Genomic DNA, 20,286 nt, shown 5'->3' with positions numbered 1-20,286 from the left:
TAGGAGCTGGCCCACGGACTGAATGGATGACGGGTGATAGTGGGTGCTCATTATGAGAGCTCTGGAATTAGGCACAATAGCACTGAATTCCCTCTTGCTCCAGCTTCTCCTTAGTGCTTAGGAAGCTCATTCAGACAAGAGTCATCAGGTGATGTGACACTCAACAGAGCTTGGATTACTCTCCTGGCTCCAAGCCCAAAAGGTTAGGATGTGGGCTCAGACCAGCCAGGATGTTTATTCATAGGAATACAGGGCAAAAAGCTGGAATATAAAGCCAGGATCCTTGGCCTGGAGCTCATCCTTCCTCCATCCATCCCACAACTCAGTCAAGCTCACTCCCAAGCCTCACCCTGCTCTTGCCTGTCCTGTTGCAGTCCCAGCTGGTGGAGGATTTCCGGACCCTGCGGAAGACAGCGGAGGACATGAACCTGTTCCGAGCCAGCCCCTTGTTCTTCTCCTGTTACCTGGGCCACATCATTGTCATGGAAGTTTTGGCTTGGCTCATGATTTCCTACTTTGGGACCGGCTGGATCACAACCCTCATCCTTGCCTGCCTCCTTACAACTTCCCAGGTGACAAAGAGAGATCTTCCTCTCACTGCCAATGCGCTCTCCATCTCCATTTCCTTCCTGCTTAGCTCTGATTCCCAATAGCTTCTTAACTATTTGATTTCTTCCTGTCCCAGGCCCAGGCAGGGTGGCTGCAACATGATTTTGGACACCTCTCTGTCTTCAAGAAGTCTTCCTGGAACCACATCGTGCACAAGTTTGTCATTGGGCACCTGAAGGTAAAGGGGATTATGGAGCCAGGGAATTCTGGGAATGCATCACTTTGGCTGTGGCAGAGTAGGAAAGGGAGGCTCTCAACCTTCCCACAGTGAGCAGAGGCACAAAATAAGTTGGTGACCATTGCCCATGGAGCAACCTGGGCTAGAGGAAGGTGTCCCTGCTCATGGCAAGGGGTTGGGACTAGATGAGCTTTAAAGTTCCTTCCAACTCAAATAATTTCAGGATTTTCTGGGAAGACACAGTGACCTCTAACTCGCTCAGAGTGTGTTTATTCTGTGTTCTTTCAATATGGATGATCCTTAGGGATCCCTCTGCAAGCAGCAATCTCATAGCAACCAACAACTCCACCACTCCCTGCTTGCTGCTCTTTCCAAAGCAAATCTCACTTCAGCCCCAATTTGACTCTCACCACTTTAGTTCCTATAAATGATTGGGTAACCCCACCTTGGGAGCAGCTCTCTGTGGATGAAAACTCCTCATTCTCCTTGCCCAGGGAGCCTCTGCAAACTGGTGGAACCACCGCCACTTCCAGCACCACGCCAAGCCAAACATCTTCCGGAAGGACCCAGATGTGAACATGCTGCACATTTTTGTCCTGGGAGACACACAGCCCGTTGAGGTAAGGAAAAGTGGGGAAAACATGGAAAACTACTGTCCGAGAGGGCCCCGAGAGTGGTTGCGCAAATCCAGGAGTTGGCTCCCACTGTTAGACATGACTTACACAGGCAGGACTTCCAGGAATGCTAGAAAGGAAATGCTTAATCCAGGGATTTCATCTGGCTACGTGGTCTGACAGCAGTTTGGAGCCAACCCTTGGGCTGAGGAGCAGCATTGACTACTAATTCCCAATCCATTTCCTGTGCTGACCACAGGAGAAAGTGTCTTGGGTTACCTCGGGAAAAATAATGCAGATGGGGCTGGAGAGAAAGCAAAAAACAACTAAAGGCCACTTCATATTGCTGGCTTGAAGTACAACATGAGGGGGGAATACAGTGTTCCTCAGTATTCCAGCAGGAGCATTTCAAAACTGGCCTTCCATTTCCATAGCAAGTATCTTCCAGCATCAAGTGATTTTAATTTTAGTTCTATCTACCCCTCCAGAGCCAAAATATTTACTGCCTGTTTATAAAAACCTACCCAAAGCACTTAAATCATAGTGTTTTTCACAGTGGAACAAGGATTTCTAGTTTTAAAAACAAAAGAAAATGGACAAGCAGCAAAAACAACACAGGGAAATACAACATTAAAAATAGTTTCTCAGACAGATTTTGTATTATTGAGAAAGCAGACCATGGTTCTATTACTTAAAGGAAAACCTAAGCATTTGTGATAACAGGGAAAAAATGGATTTCTGCCTCAAAATATCTGACATTAGGCTAGAAACAGTCTATCCCAATATTCTCACATTGGTATAAAAATCCTTTCCCAAATGATGCCAAGCACACAGCCTTGCAGAGCTCAGCCCAGAGGGAATAATGTGCCTGATTTTTTGGTGTTACAAGCCTTCCCTTCTAAAAAATCAGACTTTATGCCTATCACATTCATATTAGTAAAGATGGAGGTGCTGGCAGCTCTTCTCAGAGACACAGGCATGGCAGAAGGTGAAGTGCATCAAAATTCCATCAAGTAAATAGAAACTATCTTTAAAATTTGAGTTTACACCTAACACAATGACAAAGTTAGGACATTTAATCATTCTGAATCTCTTCTTACCTGCTCGTGGGAATTCAGTCAAAACTCCCTGGTCAATAAATTAAGAATTATTGCAGAGAATCTGCTTTTACCTGGGAATGTCCAAATCCCAGGCTGAGCTGTCTCTTTGTGTCCTGCAGTATGGCAAGAAGAAGCTGAAGTACCTGCCTTACAACCACCAGCACGAATACTTCTTCTTCAGTAAGTATCCACCCTCCTCTCTTCTCTTTTCCTGGAATGCCACTTGTCCTTTCCAGCCCTCACTGTGTGAGCAGAGCAACTCCTCAAATCCCAACTCATCCCACCCTTCCTCAGGACCCTGTGCAGGTCCCAAAATCAGCTCAGGGATATCCAAGCACCTGGAACATTGTCCCATACAGCAAGGGAATGTAAAACAGCTGAGGCTGGGAAAAACCTCCATGTGAGAGGCTCCATGGAAAAACTGCATGTTCCCAGTTCCATGGAGCGGTCCCTCATGTCACACACCTTCCCACCCCTCTGATGGCCAAACCATTTCCCTTTGCCTTGCAGTCTTCCCACCTCTGCTCATCCCTGTGTATTTCCAAATCCAAATCATCTCGACCATGATCAAGCACAGGTTCTGGGCGGTGAGTGAAACATTCCCTCCATCCTTACGGGGTCTGGCTGGAAACTGGAGCAGAGAGGGAGGCCAGGGGGCAGGCAGGAATTACCCAGTGTTCCAAACATCACCAGCAAGGACCCGTTATCCAAGATGGGCAAAGTGATGCCTGGTGTTTTCTCTGTCCGCCAGGACCTGGCCTGGGCCATCAGCTACTACCTGCGCTACTTCATCACCTACATCCCATTCTACGGCGTCCTGGGATCCCTGTGCCTCCTCACGTTTGTCAGGTAGGGCATCCAGGGCATCCCTGCTGCTCTCCCATCCCTCCAGTGCTGTTTGAGCCTGGCCTCAGCTCTGCTGTGTCCCACTGCTTCACTTCCCTGTCAGCACCTCTGAGTTCCAGCTCCTCTGGCACTCTCCCTGCACCTTTCCCTGCCCCGTGATGGTCCTGCCAGGTTTCCCCTGCCTTTCCTCATTCCCTCTTCTCACACACTGCTGATCCCACTTTGGTCATGGCTGGACCCTCCCAGAGTGCCTCATCCCACCCTCTTCCCAGCAGACTGTGGAGGTAATTCTGTACATGTTCCAAGTCTGAAATCAAGCTGGAAAACTTATCACAACCAGCCCATTATTCCCAAAATATTTGAGGAAACTCAAAGTACAAGAAAAAAAAAAGCGAAATTGCAAAATTGGACCATATGCTTTTGCAGAAAACAAGCCTGGAACAAAGATGATTCCAGGCAATTCCTTGTCAACATCCATCCAAGTCTCTGCTGCTCCCTGCAAACCCCGCTTTAATTACCTGATGTCCCCATGTCTGGTAGAAATTCTCATGATTTTTCCTGGTTTTGCAGGTTTCTGGAGAGTCACTGGTTCGTGTGGGTCACCCAGATGAATCACATTCCAATGGAAATTGATTCTGAGAAGCACAGAGACTGGCTGAGCTCCCAGGTAACTGGAAGGGGGGAAAACCACCTCTACCTCACCCCCAAATGGGATTTACTCAAAGAGTATGAGAGTTACCACCACCCCTTACTAGAATAGAGTTGTCCTGTCCATTACTTTTCCCATAAAGATGTTCCTCCCAGAGCCAGCAGTGCTGGGGAAAGACATGGAATTCCAAAGTTCTGCAATTACTTTGACAATCAAAAGGTTACCTGCTGCTGTGATGAGTGAAGCTGGATGTGACTGCAAATCCAAAAAACATTCCTGCATGTTTTGGCCAGGCCTGTAGTTCACAGCAATGAAACAGCTGACGAAATAATGTTGACTCTTCATTTTGCAGCCTGCCTTTGTCCTTTTGTTCTGGAAGATGAGTTCTCCCTTTCCTCTTCTTTATTCTAGAACCATATTCTTGATATTTTGGCAGTTCTATCTCCCTGCAAATCCAAGTAAAATGTGTGAGGGAGGAACCCTATCAAAAATTTGGTTGAATTTTAAGAATATTAAGAAAAAACATCTAACTTTATGATCATTAATGGCAAGAATACCTAAGAAATATTCTCAGAATATCACACTTAAGGCAAACTGAGCAATAACTACACAGGGATGGGGAAGCTTTGTGTCCATGTTCCTCCTGTTTTCTACCTTGGTACTGCTGTCAACCCTCTGATCTCCAATGGGAGAGGCTGAGATTTAGGAATCTGGGCTTGGGGTGCTACATCACTTCACCACCAGTGAGACTTTCATTACCTGAGACCCTGAGGAAGGATTAGAACTCCCCTTGCTGCACCTGGCCATGGCAGGCTCTGCACTTCCAGAGCTCAGGGAAGAAGAATTTCACCCTGATTTTGGGATGAGCCATCCCTAACCCTCACAGCTCTCTCTCTCCCTGGCAGATGGCAGCAACCTGCAACATTGAGCAGTCCTTTTTCAACGACTGGTTCACCGGGCACCTGAACTTCCAGATCGAGCATCAGTGAGTACAGAGCTGACATGGTGAGGGCACTGCCAGCTTGTCCCAGCCCAGGGGAGGGAATTATGGGCTGGAGAAGGATTGTATGCCCAGGAAATAGAGCCCCAGACTACACAGGCATGGAACTTGTGGCTGCCCCATCTCTGGAGGTGCTCAAGCCCAGGCTGGATGAGGCTTGGAGCAACCTGCATTAGTGGAAGGTGACCCTGCCATGGTGGGGCAGGAACTGAATGAGCTTTAAGATCCCTTCCCATCGAAACCATTCCATGATAGTGTGCTTCTCTTACAGCCATGACATTTTTCTCTCTTGCTTCAAAGCTTTCACTCTCACAGCCTTAATTTAGGGTTTAATTAGGAGTTGTTGTTATGCAGCTACCAGTTGCAAAGGCTGTGGGCTCAAATCCCAAGCATCCACCTCAGAAAACTCCCCTCCCCTAAAGCATTCCAGTGTTTTATAGAGTGTGGAACTGTGTAGGATGCTGGGTACCAGATTCCAGAAAAAATATGGAAAACAGGGCCATATGGACAGTCTGTTGCCAATAGCAACAGCAAATGAAAAAGAAATGGCTTTTAGGGTGACGCTGGCTGGTTTGGGAGCAAGCTTAGGAAATCTTCATGGAAGAGCATAGGGCAAGGTGCCCCCAAAATCCTTCTTTACCTGCTTCCACAAGTAGAAAAGCAGGTCACTGGGAATTCAGTTCAGCAAGAAACAATTATTCCTAGAGGAAATATCAGCCATCTCTGAGGCTCTTCCCTCACTCCCACTGCCCTCCCATTTAGTCATGTCCCTTCTTGCACAAACTGGCTTTCAGTGTGTCCTGTGCATGGCTTTGCTTTGAGGCAGGACAGGAAAATCAGTTTTCACCACCTCCTTGAGACAGAGGAGTGTAAAGCAGGGTTGTCTCTGTGCCTCCCTTCCTTTGTTTGTGCAGTTTGAGGAGGAGGCACCAATGATGAGCCCCTGAGGATGCAAATCCTAATGCCCAGCCCTTGTCACTTGTCTCAAGAGTCTTCTCAGCTTTGTTTTCTCTCTCACCTCTCCAGCCTGTTTCCAACAATGCCACGGCACAACTTCTGGAAGGTGAAGCCTTTGGTGAAGTCATTATGTGCCAAGTATGGAGTCCACTATGAGGAGAAGCCTCTCGGGAAAGCGTTCGTAGACATCGTTGGGTAAGGCCCTCCTGAGCCCACCTGCAGCTCATTTTTCCAGGGACACCTGATATTTTCTAGCACAGAGGATCCAGGACATGGCAGACCCTTCAGAAATTTGTGTTGTTGCTGTCAAAGTACCAAACACTTGACGTTTAGACAGGTACAAACCTGATTGTGGCATATGGGGACACGGTGGCTCAGCAGTGCTGGGGTTGATCTTAAAGGGCTTTTCCAACCCTAATGATTCTGTTTTTTATACCACCCTGCTCTGACAGCTGGTGGCTCCTGCTGTTGGGACCTGCCAGCCGATCTCCTGCTGCAAAGTGAGATGAATCAAAGGGAAACCGGTCAGGTTACAGCCCCTGCTGTGTCCCCTGAGAGCTCTGCCAGCAGCAACAGGCAATTCCCTGCAGGCAGAGCTGAAGAGCATCTAACAGTCCTTGTCAGCAGCCACGGTGTTGATGTTGCTGTCTCAGTTCCTCCGAGGGGAATAATTCATGGCAGGGAACATGAGAAGGCTCTGCAGTCCAGGCACCTCCTGCACAAAGCACTCTGAGCATGGGCAGATTGAAGTGGGGTGGCCACAGTGGGCAGGAGAGCTGGTTCCAAACCTGCTTTTGTCCCCAAATCCGGTTAGGACAGGGCCACACAGCACCAAGGCACAGTGGAGTGAAGCCTGGAGGCTCCCAGGAGAACTTACAGCCTCTTCCAGTGCCTAAAAGGGCTCCAAAGGAGCTGGAGAGGGACTTTGAACACAGGTCTGAGGTGACAGGAGCAGGGGGAATGGCTTCACACTGACAGAGGGTGCGTTCTGTGAGTGTGATCCTGTGATTGATATTAAATTCAGTAACAGCCTTCATTGCAGGAAAAACACAACAGAAGCAAGATTCCCAAACTTCTCCTTTTCTTCCCACAGGTCCCTCAAGAAATCTGGAGATCTCTGGCTGGATGCTTATCTCCATAAGTGATCATGAATCTTTCTGGGGAGGTGTGAGTGACCGGGAGGGATGGGGGGGACGTGGGGGGGATTCACACTTGTGTCTTTTGCTCTCAGATCTCAGTCTAAATCCAGGGTTGGAAGGGAGTTTCCTATCTTGCCAGCTGCTTCTGGTGCAGGCCCTGTTCAATCCAAACAGATTTAAAATGTGCTCCAGAGGGTGGAAAGCAAGGCCAGCAGTGCAAATGTTTAAAAAAGGGGCATTAACATCTGACCTTGACCTTCTTTTCACAAGATTTGTTCTCATTCTGCCTAAACCACACAAACCCCGATTCACACCTAAGGGGTTTTAGGCCTCAGTGAGTGTTTGCGATCCAAGGACACCCCAGTCAGCTCATGCCTCTTTCCCATGTTTGTGTGGAAGAGGAATCACATCCCACAGGACTGGCAGCTGCTCCCAGCCCTGTCCAGAGCCCAGCTCCCTCCCTTCCCTGCCTCCTCCCCTTCTCTAACCTTAGCAAGCTGTGACCTGGCCCTGCACAGCTAACCCCTAACCACAGCAGGGTTAACATAGCCGTGTTTTTAGGATCAGCCCCTCTTCCCAGGGGTCTGTAGAAGATGTCTGGGTTTAAACAGCAAAAGGTGTCCTTTAGGAGGGGGTCTGTTTTCTCTTTAATGAGCAGCAGGTCTGGCACAGCGAATCGTCAGTAAATCACACAAAAGACCGAAACAATCAAACAAGCAAAACGTGCTAATTGCTCCTCAGTGCTCCAGGGGAACCACAAACGGCCTTTTCACCATCCTGCCCTGCAGAAACCCAGAGTTCTGCCTGTCTGCACATGCCTGGCATGGCACCGAGCCTCTTCCTGCCTGCCCGAGGCCAGGAGCCATGGCACTGTTCACCCTTCCCTTGGGAACAATCGCGGGAGAAAAGGAGTTCTCCCTGCAAAAGGAGGAGCTGCTCAAATCCCAGCTGGAATCAGCCCTGCCCAGGCTGTGCTGCTGATCAGAGACCTTTGGAGAACCCTCTTACAAGCTTTTAAAACTCCATTTTCTGCCCACCACCTAATTACCAAAATTCACTCATGGCTTATCAGGAGATATGGTTGGACAGCTTCCAGGTGCTTCTGGAACAGGTGACCTGACCCCAAATAAATCCAGGGGTTCGAGTTCAGCTGCAACACAACAGAAGAGATATTTGGTTTAGGACAAAGGGCCATGGTTCCAAAAGCAGCCTCCAGCTCCAGCATCTGCCTCAGTGTTCCCTGGAAACACCAGGAGGGAGACTCTGGTTACTTTGCACGCCTGATTACTTCCCTCAGCTCTGACACTGGATCCTCTGTCAAATCCTTGAATCCTAGCAGCATCCCACAGAATCAGCAAGGTGCTTCATCATGAATAGAAACGACTCTGGGACTGTGGCCAGCATTGCAAAAAAAATAAATGTATTCCCTCCACACCCTCTTTGGAGAATAAAATGAGATTTTATCTTTGCTTACCGTGGGGAATTCAGCATCTTGCAACTTCAGCAAGCAATGTTTATGGTTTGTAAAGGGCTTGTTCTGAGGGTCTTGCTCACCCAAGTTCCAGCAGGCATGTTTAGGGTAAAGCTACATAAGTAACATCCTTCTGGATGCTGTGATTTCCCAGGCAGGTAGTAAGGAGCTCTCCTGGAATTTGGCTAACCTCATCAGGACTGCCTTAATTTGTGCACCCATTCCTTGAATGTACCTCACTGCGCTCCAGCAAGGATGACCACGAGCACAGTGGCATCAGCAGTGCAAGCTTTTAAATATCCACCTTCTTCTTCTGACAGCCCTTGGGGGTTTTTTGTCTTATTTCCAGAGCAAATATTTTCCTCCTTAGCTCTTCTCTTCCCTTCTCTTCTTGGGAAGCTGTTTGGGTTGACCTTGGGGAAATATCAGCTGTTAGGCAAATGAGCATTTTTTTCCCCAAAAAAACTTAGTATTTTTTCAGGCAAAGCCTCTCTGGCTTATATAGCTTTTTCCTCTCCTTCCAAAAAATTCCAGCTTTCTCTCTTGGAATTTGAGCTGTTTTTTACGTGCCTTGATTCCCTGTTGACACCCCATCCCTACAAGTGTTACAGGCCAGGCTGGATGAGGTTTGGAGCAACCTGGTCTAGGAAACGTGTCCCTGTCCATGGCAGGAGAGTGGAATTGGATGATCTTTATTGCCCCTTCCAACCCAAACCATTCCAGGATTCTACAAGCTCTCCCCTCTTTAACTGGAACAGGTCAAAGAGATCCCTGATAAAGAGCCCCAGAAGTCTGGAGTAATCTGCTTTGTTATCATTGTTCTCCAAGTAAAATTAGGTTTATCTGGAGATATTCCAGAAGTTTCAGTATGACTGGTAATGTCGATGGATATAAACTTCCCATGAGCTTTGTCTCCAACAAGGCAGAATGAGTGAGACATGAGCAGGTTAAAATCTGCCATCAAAATGACTGAAACAGAGAATTTTCAGCTCAGCTTTGCCCAGCTTTCTGAGGACTAACCAGTTTAACTAACCAGTTTCTCTGAAAATAATGAGGTGAAATCTTGTCCACTGTCTCTCTTGATAAAGGTCATTCATTTGCACTGTAATGAGACACAAACATGAAAAAAACCCAACCCCTAAGCCAGTAAGAGGTGCTGGGAGCCTGCCAGGGTTTATTGAACCCAGCTACACACATGGCAATGTGGAAACACAGAGCTGGTTTCAGGGCAGAGAATCAAACAACAGCCAGGGAAGGACTGGATTTGTTTTCCCCACTCACTGTGGGGGACTGGAGTAGGAGCTGGAGGACCAGGATGATTGAGGATGCCAGAGAAAAGCACAAACTGCAGCAAAGAGAAGCCTCTGGGTGTGTTTTAGGAAGAGAATGAGAGATGGGAGAAGTTGGGGAAGGTCAGGGGTTGGGGAGGGATACATGAGAGTTGGAGAAAAATTACTGAGAGATAAAGGAGGAGAAATTTGGGATCAGGTGTCCCATGATCTCCCAGCATGGCTGGAATCTGCCTGGAGGGCTGTGCTAAAGACACAGGGCAGGACAGGGCAGAGCTGGGGCTCAGAGGGGGTGGCAGGGACTGGTGACATCCACAGGCACTTCAGAGTGAGCTGGATCTCACACTGAGCCTCCCCTCCCACAGCTCTGGGAGCAGGGACTCACTGCCCCCAGATCCCAGGCAGAGGCACAGTGGGAATTAGGGGACTTTCCTTGGAGTTTTCCCTCCAAGCATGGATTTGAGGAGTCTAGCTCCCACCTGCTCACTGAAATAGGGCTTGGGAGGCTTGTCAGGACCCATGTCCAGGCACCATCATTCCCTGCTGCAGGGGCTGAGCTTCCTGGCTGGATTTGAGGTCTTCATTAGGGCAAAGACATCCTTTTCTTCAGTAGATGCTTTCCCAAGAAAGCCTTCCTAACAAAGCCCTAACATTTCCAGTGTTAAAACAGCAAACCCACATTCCTATAGGACAGCTCCTGGTTATTCTTAATTCTTTGAAAAAAAAATCCAGTAACTCAAAAAGAACAATTTTTTTTCCTTGTGTATTCTACCACTCAATAAAATCATAACTATTTGTTGACCATACAGATGCTTTATGTGGTTTTTTCCAGAGCCACTGGTGCTCAGGGAATTTGTTCCCTCTTGAAGTGCCTTCTGCTATACAAACCCACAAGCAGGTGGCATGGAGATGCCAACTAGGCAAGTCAGAACACTTCTAGGGTGGGAATGTCACCATCCAGGTTTTGCTCTGAGATCAAAAACATATTCAAATTCAGAATTCTAAAGAGTCGGGTAGGATTTGACATAAAGGGTGATGACACAAAGGGTGATTCAAGCTCCAGTTTCAGATTTAGCCTTGTAACTGTTTTTTTTTCTTTTAGCAGTTCAAAATCAGATCTCAAGCCAAGAACACTGTGGAAGCAAACTAAAAAAGGACCTGGGATCAGACTTGCTTGTTATGGCTTCCCTTGGTTTTCCTGGGGCTTTTTATGGAGGAGCTGTTAGCCAGAGAGTGTGGAAAGTCCTTTTTCCACTTCACAGGGTGAAATTAGTGTAATTACTTTGATACCATTGACATTAATAGCACAGATTGATTTCTTTATTAGCCTCCACAATCTCAGGATCAATACTGCTGCTTCCCCTTATCCTGGGAATAAACACCAAAGGAAAGGAGATTTTCCTGTCAAAGATTTGCCTGGCCACTCAAACTCGGCCTCCAGACTGTCTGAGGAAGCAGCTGAGAATAAAATTGTTGTGAAAACTTCATAGAAGCATATTACAATTTTCTTAAAGTCCATTTTGTGCCCATTCATGGCTCATCCTGGGGTGTAGTGAGCACGTTGCAGCAGCTTTTCCAACCCACAGCTCCATCCAATGCTCTGGTGGGTTTTGGGTCAACATCAGCAGAGGATTTTAGGTCAAAACTGTCTGGAGGTCAGCCCAGAGGCTTTGAGAGAGCTGGTTCTGCCAGATGGACCCACTGAAACCTGTCCCATCAGGTGAAGGGGCAGACAGAGGGAACTCACAGGCTTTCCAGAGTCAGAAGACAAAGTGATGGCCAGATTATCCTTATCTGCCCCCTAAAACCAACACTGGAGCTTGCCAGAGTCCAAAGGAATTGCTCCACAGGCAAACTCATCCTGCCCAAAAGCAGGTGCCATGAGGTGTCACAGAACTCCAAGCAGAAAATGACCCAATTTTTAGGGCTTTCATTTCATCCCAGAACAAACAGGTTCCCCTAATGCAAACACAGGTGGCTGTTACACAAAAATTAACTGTTACAAATCAATAGCTTCATCCATGAACAATATTGCTTTTTTAAAAAATCATGTTTTACTTACTCTGCAGTGGCCCAGTTCTGGAGGTTTTAGGAAATTTCCTCACAACATAATTTGTGTGTGGCATCAGCACGGGGAGAAACAGGTTTTAAAAACTCTGTTAAAAAAAAAAAAACAAAAACACAAAAACCCAACAGCAATCTCAGCCTTTGAAAAGCCCTCAATTTTTTTCAGTGTTTGTGCTGGGTTATATCATGTTATCACATATATTTTATTGAAAAATTAGCCTAATTTCCTCAAATATCACGTAGAAACATTTCCATACTGACTCCTCTCTACACCATCCCACTGTCCCAGGGTTTCTACAGAACAGTGCATTGTTTGAGCTGCTGTAAGGTGAATATTCTGTTCACATTTCCAGCCACACACTTATCCATTTGGAAACCACAATGTAAAGAGTATGAAGGGAATAATCCAGGATTCCAGAGTGAGCCAGGAGGTGAATAATTTCCCCAAAGCAGAACATAAAATATAATATAATAATTATAAATTATATAAATAAATAATTATATAAAATAAAAATAAAGATGTTATCTGCCCTCCACAGAGGTTGGAGAGTACAAATGTAAGTTTCACTGGGGTGAATGATGATGTGTTCTAAAATACCCTGTGTCAGAGCTTTTCCACCTTCTGCCAACCTCTGAGGTTTGAAGGTCAATCCCAGGCTGCTCAGGTCAAGGGAGGCTCAGCAGAAATTCGAGAAAGGAGTGGGAAAAGGCCAAGCAGAAGGATCCTCACCTGGAAGCACCACCTTTGCCTGCAGCATCCTCCCGAGTTAGGTAACTCCCCAACTTCTTGGCCAGGTGCTGGCTGTGGGGATGACAATGAGAGGATTAATCGCAGTAATTGCTTGTGATGGCACCCATCCTCCTCAGAATGGGTGTGGGTGGTTCACTTGGCTGATTCATTTAATTGGCCTCAATTAGCCTGGCCTTCATTAAGCAGCAGTTGTTTTTTCTATAAAATATAGAAGCCATATTGCACTTTCTCTGTGTGTTTTGCTCCCTTATTGCTGATAGATGCCTAATAAAACCTGGAAGTTTGGGTTCTGAGCTGAAGATGCTGCTGGCTTCTCCACTGGGGCCAGTTCCTGGTCCAGCATCTCCAGGTAAATCACTCAGAGCTGAAATTATCACCCTTTGTAAGTCCACAAACCTTTAGGGCATGCTTACAAGCCCAAATGGAGCAAAGCAGCACAGCCTGCGCTTCACCACCACTCTGGGGAGAGGGAAATAAAGTGTGACCAGAAATCAAAGTACTGCTGCCAATTCCAATTCCATGCCTTGCTCGTTCTTGTCTCCCCATCATGCTGGAGCTCACTGAGTCTAAAACTGAACACCTGATTTGGTGAAGGTATGCGAGTGAAACGGAATCCAACAGCACTAGAGCGCAAGGAATGGTGAAGGCACAGTGTTCCAGCAGCATTCCAGCACCATGACTCCTCCACATCCCTGCAGAAAATCAACAGCTCCACAGTAACAGGATGTCTGGGCTTGAATGGTGCAGCAGGAGCTTCTGGGCAAGTCAGGAGCTGGATGATCTTTAGAGATCCCTTCAAGCCCAAACCATTCCCTGGGAATGGTTTTGTCTGCATAAAATAAAGAATTAAAAGCAAAAAGACATTGAGCCGGCTCTGCCCTGTGATGCACAAATGAATCAAACAAAACAGCAGAGAGAGATTAAGAAGCAATTTCCTTTCTGCAATGTCTCTCTAAAGAGAAAGGAACAGTTTAAAGGTCTCTATTGAAATATTTAGTAAATTATTTCAGAGAAGCTCTCCTGGAAGTGGTGGTGTTGGCACAGGGATGAGTCTCACGTGCTGCAGCAGGAGATAGGGTTTAACTCATTTGTGTATTTTGAATGTGTAAAGCCAGGCTTTTAAAACCAGCACAGTGAGGAGAAAGTAGCAATGCCCAACTGCTGACAACAGAAAAATGGTTTTTTGGGTTTTCCCAATTCAGTTGGTTCAGGCACTACTCAAACACAGCCCACAAGGTCTTCTCCACAAACACATCATTCCAGTGTGACATTAATCAGATTTGGAACCCAATTTCCCTCTCCTATTAAGGACTAATGTCTGCCAGAGCTGCCAAGATTTTGGGGTGGTTGCAAAACTTCCCTTGTCTGAAAGCCCTGTGGGACCATCAAACACTGCTCCAGCTCTCCTGAGACATTATTTATCACTGCCCTCAGTTTGATGGAAAGTTGGATTGGTGCTTCCCTCCTTCCTCCTGGTTCTGCCAGATGGTACAGGTGGCCTGGTAAAGGGGAAGGTCACAAGGCAAAGGACAAATCACCTCTCCTCTGTCCAGGTGCTGATGCAGAAAGAGCAAAGGTGTCACTGAGCTGTGACCCACATAAGTGTCCTTTGGCATGAAGCGCCTGAATTGACTCTAAGGTGATTAACAGAGCAGAATTAGCACAGTGAGCCAGGGGAATTGAGGGCAGGGAGCTGTCCTTGAGCCAACCCCAGGCTACATCTGCCAGGGAAGCCTGCAGCCCCAGAACCAGAGAGGGAGCAGAAACCAGAAGCATTAGCAGAGTCAAAAGCTCAGGACGTTCTGTGTGCCCACACGGATATCCCTGGAAGCTCTGTGAGCAGCACAGGACTGAGAGCTGGGGTTTCCACTGCAAAGCTTCCTGGGGAACACATCTACCTTCACCTTCCTTCTCCCAGCTCCCCTCTCAGTCCCAAGGGGAGCTGTTTTGGGATTCTTCTCCTGCACAAATGGCTTTTCCATCACTGGAGTCACTTGTAAATAACCAGATTTGTATCAATGACTCTGCTTTTCCTGTGCAGCTGTTTTCTCCTACAAGGGGAATCAGCTCAAGATTAAGCCAAACAAAAGCTAAGGAGTGCCTCTTCTTTCCTAAACCTTCCCTGCTGTTTCTCTGATCCAGCCAGTGCTATCTCATCTCCTGAGCCAGGACACCACTGGCAGCTCAGATTTATAACAGAATCCCAGAATGGTTTGGGTTGGGAGGGATCTCAAAGCCCATCTCATTCCAAACCCCTGCCATGAGCAGGGACACCGTCCACTGTCCCAGGCTGCTCCAAGCCCCATCCAGCCTGGCCTTGGACACTTCCAGGGATCCAGGGCCAGCCACAGCTCTCTGGGCATCCTGTGCCAGGGCCTCACCACCCTCACAGGGATTTCTTCCTATATCTCATCCAAATCTACCCTCCTTCATCTTAAGGTCATTCCAAAGCCATTTTCCCTTCCTCCCTCCACATCCAGCCCACAACTAGGCTGAGTCTCATTTTCTCTACGTTCCCTTTCCATCCTAATCCACTCCCAAAGGAGGTAAAACATTCTCTGGAAGTTATATAAACCAGCACAAAGTCCAGCTGCCTTCTCAGCCTGGCTAAAGTCAACTTTCCAGCTCAGCCCAGTGAGCTTTGCACAAACATGGGACTATTGACATGACAAACAGCAAATCTGACCCCTTGGCTCCCAGCACTGGTGGCACCAGAGGGATTTGCTCCTATTAGGAACAGGTTGCCTTGGCAGAGCTGGCCAGCCCCAGCCGCGGGTGCCACGTGCACATTGAGAGCTGTGCCAGGACATCTGACTTTTTCCTGGCAGGGCCACCCTCCCTGAATGTCCAAAATGACTGGAATTTCCCCGTGGCTGGCCCAGTGCTGCCTGTTCTGCAGGGAATCCTCTCTGCTTTGATGGATTCATCCTACAGGAAGCCCAGGAAAGCATGGAAAGTCCTGACTTTTCTGAGGTCAGCTGCTTATCTTCTCTCTTGTCTTTGATTGCACGTGGAGCAAATAATTAAAAAAAATTAAAATCTTTCATTTTTTGGTTCCTGGGAACAGGAACCATCCATCTCTGTGTGGGCGTGTGGGGACAGCCTGACCAGCTGCACAAAGACAGCCTGATTTACAGCCCTGAGCAAAGCTGGAGTAATTCCACAGGCAGGGAAAGGAAACAGCCAGCAGACACAGGGACCTGCCAGGAGCAACCAAATCTCTCTGGTCTAAATCCCAGTTTCTCAAATAGTAAGATCTAAATGCTTAGAAACACCTCAATATGCACAACACAAACCTCCACCATCATTCAAATATCCCTTTTCTCTCCCAAACCTGGGGAAAACAGGGATGAAAACAAAATCAAGCAAGTCAAAGAGATTTTTGAACTCCCATCCCTTTGAAGCTGTTTATTTCAGCCCAGGACAGGCTGGCAGACCCTTTGTGGGGGCAAATAAGTGCAAGGAACATTGCAGGAGGTATCAGAGGACCCAGAGACTCTGCTCAAACCCTGGTTTATTTATGAGGGGAAAAAGAGCAGGAAAGTTTTGGTGGAAAAGGCTGGGAATAGGGGACATGACATCTTATACCTTAGAAGCTTAGGAGCCAATGTCACAGGGAAGTTCCTGACAGCAATCCCTGCTGACATTCCACTGAAAGACCCAGACACAGGAAAGCACTCCCAGTGTCTCACCTGTGACCATCCCTTACAGAAATCCAAATCTTGCCTTTCCACTCTCCAGGTGCTCAATTCCCTTTCCCAGCAGTGCAGGGAAGCTGCAGGAATGTTTTCCTGTCAGGAGGCTGCAGGGAGGATCAGGAGCGGGTGGGACCTGGAGATGCTCCATTCTCCCAGGAAGGGGATGAGGGAGGGAGGACAGTCCCTGCCTGGGCTGCCTGTGCCCTCTCGTGGCTGCCTGACTGTGCTGCACAACCAGATCCTTGCATGGCTTTTTAACGGAAAATGAAATTAAATCCCTTTCTGCACACAGCTCTCCCACTGTCACCTCCCAGAGGGGATGAGATCTTCCATGTTAATGTGCAGAGCCAAGCAAGAAGGAGAGCAAAAGGTTTTAGTGAAACTAGAGCGACTCAAAACCTCTGCCTGCTGAGAGGAGAAGGGGGAGACTGATCAGGAAAGAGGAAGGAAGAAGATCCTCCAATTACCCAGCACCAGTGCAGTGCTTCAAGCCAGCAAATTAAAGGAGACACAACCAAGTAGGAGAAGCCTCGGCTTCCCTCAGGAAGAACAGGTACCTGCCCCCCAAACTCCATCCTGTAGGATTTTCTCTTGCACCCCAACCCTCCAACTCCAACCAGGCTTGTAGAGGTTAATAGCAAATGTTTATTTTCCTTTATGAAAGAGCAGGGTGCAACCATCCCGCTGCTAACGGAGTGACTTCATTTTCCTTCACAAATTGTTCTCTGCTTTGTTTGAAATGCAAGACAACCTCAGACAAGGCATTGCTCCAGTTCCTTTGGTCTCAAAGTGCTTTTCAATGTGACACCAAGGGGGAAAAAATATCCCACGAACCAAAAACATCTCCTAGCCAGAGAGATCATCTCATTCCCAGTGCTGCAGTGTTTGTGCAGTGTAGCAGCTCACGGCACAGGAAGACATGGAGAGATAAAAAAGATGGGGGAAGAGATGCAGGGAGAAATTCCAGGGGTGGAATTCACCTGAGCTGAAATCCACAGCTGGGGAAACCAAAGCTGCGTTATTTCTCTCTCCCCTAGACAAAATCCAGCAGCTCAGTGGAAGAAAATAGAGTTCCTACTGTAATGTCCTTCAGGAGAGGATGGAATTATGGAGCCGAGGATGGGCACCAGCTTGCTGAGGGTGGCAGAGAGACAGGGTGACAACCCTGTCAGAAGTGGAAACCCCAGAGTGGGTGATGGCTGAGCTGATTCCAGAGTCACTGAAAAAAAGGCTAAATTAGCTACAAAATACTGTCATGGCTTTAATAAACCTGGGTCTGGGCTCAGGATGTGTCAGGCCTGTGCATTTCTACAGCTCCAGTCACATCCCTCCCTCCCAGCACATTTTGGGGCAGGCAGGAACCTCAGCCACATTCCTCATGGGCACACAAAGAGGTCTCAGATTCCCTCACCAGGGATGGCAGCCCAGAAAAAGTCATGATTCCCAGTGGACAGGCATCTCCAGCTCTGATGTAACACTGGGAAGGAATCTCTGGGCTTTGGGATTGCCCAGCCTGGGCACGCCCCTCCTGGAGGCACAAAGAACCCAACCTGGGACCAGGGTTCTGCCTGAAGAGTGGGAACAGGACTGCCTAAAGCTCCCCCAAGAGCAGGAACAGCTCCAAGACTTGTTTGTGGGTGAGGTTTGTGTTTAGGAGCATCACGGGGGACTTCACACCAGGGACTGTCACAGGGTCCTGCATCTGCCTCTGACAACTCCAGCAGATTCCCTAGGGAATTTCCAGGGGAAAAAATCCTGCAGCCTGCTGGGAGTTAGAGAATTTCTCTGCTCCCTTTCTTCTGCTGGAGGCCCCAGGTGCACAGCTCCAGCCATTCCCCAGCCTGCATAACCCAGTGCCAAACATCCAGCTGAAAACAGGAACAAATCCCTCTTTGTGACTCCACTGGCAACAAGCTTCTCTTGCAGGCTCCTTGAAAGGGAACAAGGAAGTACTTGGAAACAAACTGTTCAAGATTATTGTGCTCTGCTGGCATTTTCGGGGCTGCTGTGGTCAGCAGGACCTCAGGGACAGCACCCCCTCCATCCCAAAAAAATGAGTGGAACAGACAGCCAGCATCTGTCCTGACAGAGTGGCTCACAAGGAAGGTCCAGAATTCCCACCCTGCACAGGCCTGGCCTCGGGTTATGCCAAAGCAGGCTGCATATAAAAACAAAGGGTTTAAAAAAATGGATATAAACTGCATATAGGAGACTCCAGAGTCCATGGATGGCCATCCTGGAGCAGCCAGGGCCAGCCCAGCTCCAGGGGCAGCGTGGCAGCTGCATTCCAGTCACACTTGGAGGAGTGGGACAGCTGAAGGTGGAACTCGTGCCTCTTGCTCCTTGCTCCAGGCAGAGGGAAGGTGGGAAGGAGCAGGACAGGCACTGCACTCCAAGCCCTTCCTCCAGGAGCAGTTTCCTCCAGGCTCAGGGCTCTGCTCACATCTCGCTGGGATAAAATCCAAGTTTGGCCAGAGACATCTCCCTGCGGAGCCGCATGACCTCCCAGTACATCAGCTCCACTGCAAAGCACAACGGGGGCAGAGAAGGGGGGAAAACCACCAAAAAGTCAGTAAGGAGGGCACAGCTGCCACCAGCTCCTGCTCTGCTGTGCTCCCAGCATTCCCAGAGGGGACGGAAGCAGGACAAGCCCATCAGGTTACCCCTTACCAGCTCCACCCCTGAGCAAAGCTCGCAGGAAGCTGAAAAGGAAGGAAGGGATGCTCCCCTCATGCCTCTCTTTTGTCATTTATCTGCTTCTCAAAGACACCCCCAGCTGACCCCACTCCTGTCACTCCAAACAGCTCCTCCCAATTGCTCCCAGTTGCCTCCACAGAAAGCATCCCCCTGGAGCCAGCTCTTACCATCCTGCCTCACCAGGCCTTGCTGGATATAGCGAATGTAGGTGAAGAAGTTGCACACTGCTGTGATCTGAGTGACAGAGAGAAAGAGGGGGGAAAAAAAGGAACAAAGATTTGAGACATTACTTTGGTGTAAGCGATGAAAATGAGTCAAACCCATGCACAAAAAACAACTTTTTGTGGGATCAGCTCTTCAAAAAGGCAGCTCAGGACAGAATTAACTTCTAAAATCCTCCTCTGAACAAGAGCCCCAACAGCAACATTAACAAATGATCCACCTTCTCCCTCCCTCCTTCACAGAAAGGACAGTTTGTTCCCACAGCCAGGCACGGATCTGACTGGAACAGCAACAGCCTCCAAAGAGCAGAAAATCATTGTGTTTTACAAAGGGGAATTAAATAATAACAATAGAGCCAAACAATCAAAGCTCTGTACTGAATGAAATCATGGCAAGTGAACACACTGAAGGTTATCTGAAAGCAGAAGGAAGAGCTGGATCTGCCCCCAATCACCAACTAAGAGCCACCTCAAGCTCAGGAATGACCTCAAATCCCAGAGTTTTTCCTCAGTTCCAGGGCTGACCCTCAGGAACTCACCCACTGCAGGGCATGGAATGATGTTGGAAGGTCAAGGCACCCTAAGAAGGACTCACCCTGGCCCTGCAGGAAGGGGAAATGTAGTAGTAATTCCCAGAATCCCCCAGCATGATCCGGTGCTTGCAGGTCCTGGGGAGGCCGCTCAGAGCACATTTCCTGCAGGAAAAGGGAACAGCACTTCAACAATCCAGTGGCACAGCACAGATCCAGCAACTCAGCCACCTGGAGAGATGGAAGTGAGAGATCAGAAGCCACCCCTGGGTCAGGCAGCATGAAGGAAAAAAAACCCCTTGGCTGATATTCTTTTGCTCCTGGAAATATTCCATAAATGGCAAGTTTAGGAGACTTTAGATGAAAGCACCTTTTCCCTGACACACAGCCCCACAGAGGAAACCACAGGAAATATTAAAGAAGTGAGGCTGGAGGAGAGCCTCAATGTCCCCTGGTCTCTGCACAGGTCC

General features: G+C 48.2%; 2 protein-coding genes across 3 annotated transcripts in view; one reads left to right on the top strand and one right to left on the bottom strand.

The window, feature by feature from the left end:
* LOC102040567 (acyl-CoA 6-desaturase) overlaps positions 1–10,658 on the top strand; it is a 15,194-nt gene extending 4,536 nt beyond the window's left edge. The window contains exons 3-12 of the mRNA XM_005426100.2: positions 375–572; positions 686–787; positions 1,282–1,407; positions 2,621–2,681; positions 3,012–3,088; positions 3,253–3,350; positions 3,918–4,014; positions 4,902–4,981; positions 6,023–6,148; positions 7,047–10,658. Coding sequence (XP_005426157.1) covers positions 375–572; positions 686–787; positions 1,282–1,407; positions 2,621–2,681; positions 3,012–3,088; positions 3,253–3,350; positions 3,918–4,014; positions 4,902–4,981; positions 6,023–6,148; positions 7,047–7,098 — 1,017 coding nt within the window. The 3' untranslated portion in view covers positions 7,099–10,658. The remainder of the gene's footprint in view (positions 1–374; positions 573–685; positions 788–1,281; positions 1,408–2,620; positions 2,682–3,011; positions 3,089–3,252; positions 3,351–3,917; positions 4,015–4,901; positions 4,982–6,022; positions 6,149–7,046) is intronic.
* Positions 10,659–16,990: 6,332 nt separating this feature from the next.
* Positions 16,991–20,286, bottom strand: part of RAB3IL1 (RAB3A interacting protein like 1) — a 12,248-nt gene continuing 8,952 nt past the window's right edge. For both annotated transcript variants that reach the window (XM_031061180.1, XM_031061181.1), the window contains 3 exons: positions 19,882–19,981; positions 19,233–19,299; positions 16,991–18,890 (listed from right to left, as the gene is read on the bottom strand). In XM_031061180.1, coding sequence (XP_030917040.1) covers positions 18,808–18,890; positions 19,233–19,299; positions 19,882–19,981 — 250 coding nt within the window. In that variant the 3' untranslated portion in view covers positions 16,991–18,807. The remainder of the gene's footprint in view (positions 18,891–19,232; positions 19,300–19,881; positions 19,982–20,286) is intronic.

The sequence above is a fragment of the Geospiza fortis genome, unplaced genomic scaffold, assembly GCF_000277835.1.
Source record: "Geospiza fortis unplaced genomic scaffold, GeoFor_1.0 scaffold590, whole genome shotgun sequence".
Lineage (NCBI taxonomy): Eukaryota > Metazoa > Chordata > Aves > Passeriformes > Thraupidae > Geospiza > Geospiza fortis.
Note: the sequence above shows the minus strand (reverse complement) of the source record. Positions and strands in the feature narration are given on the sequence as shown.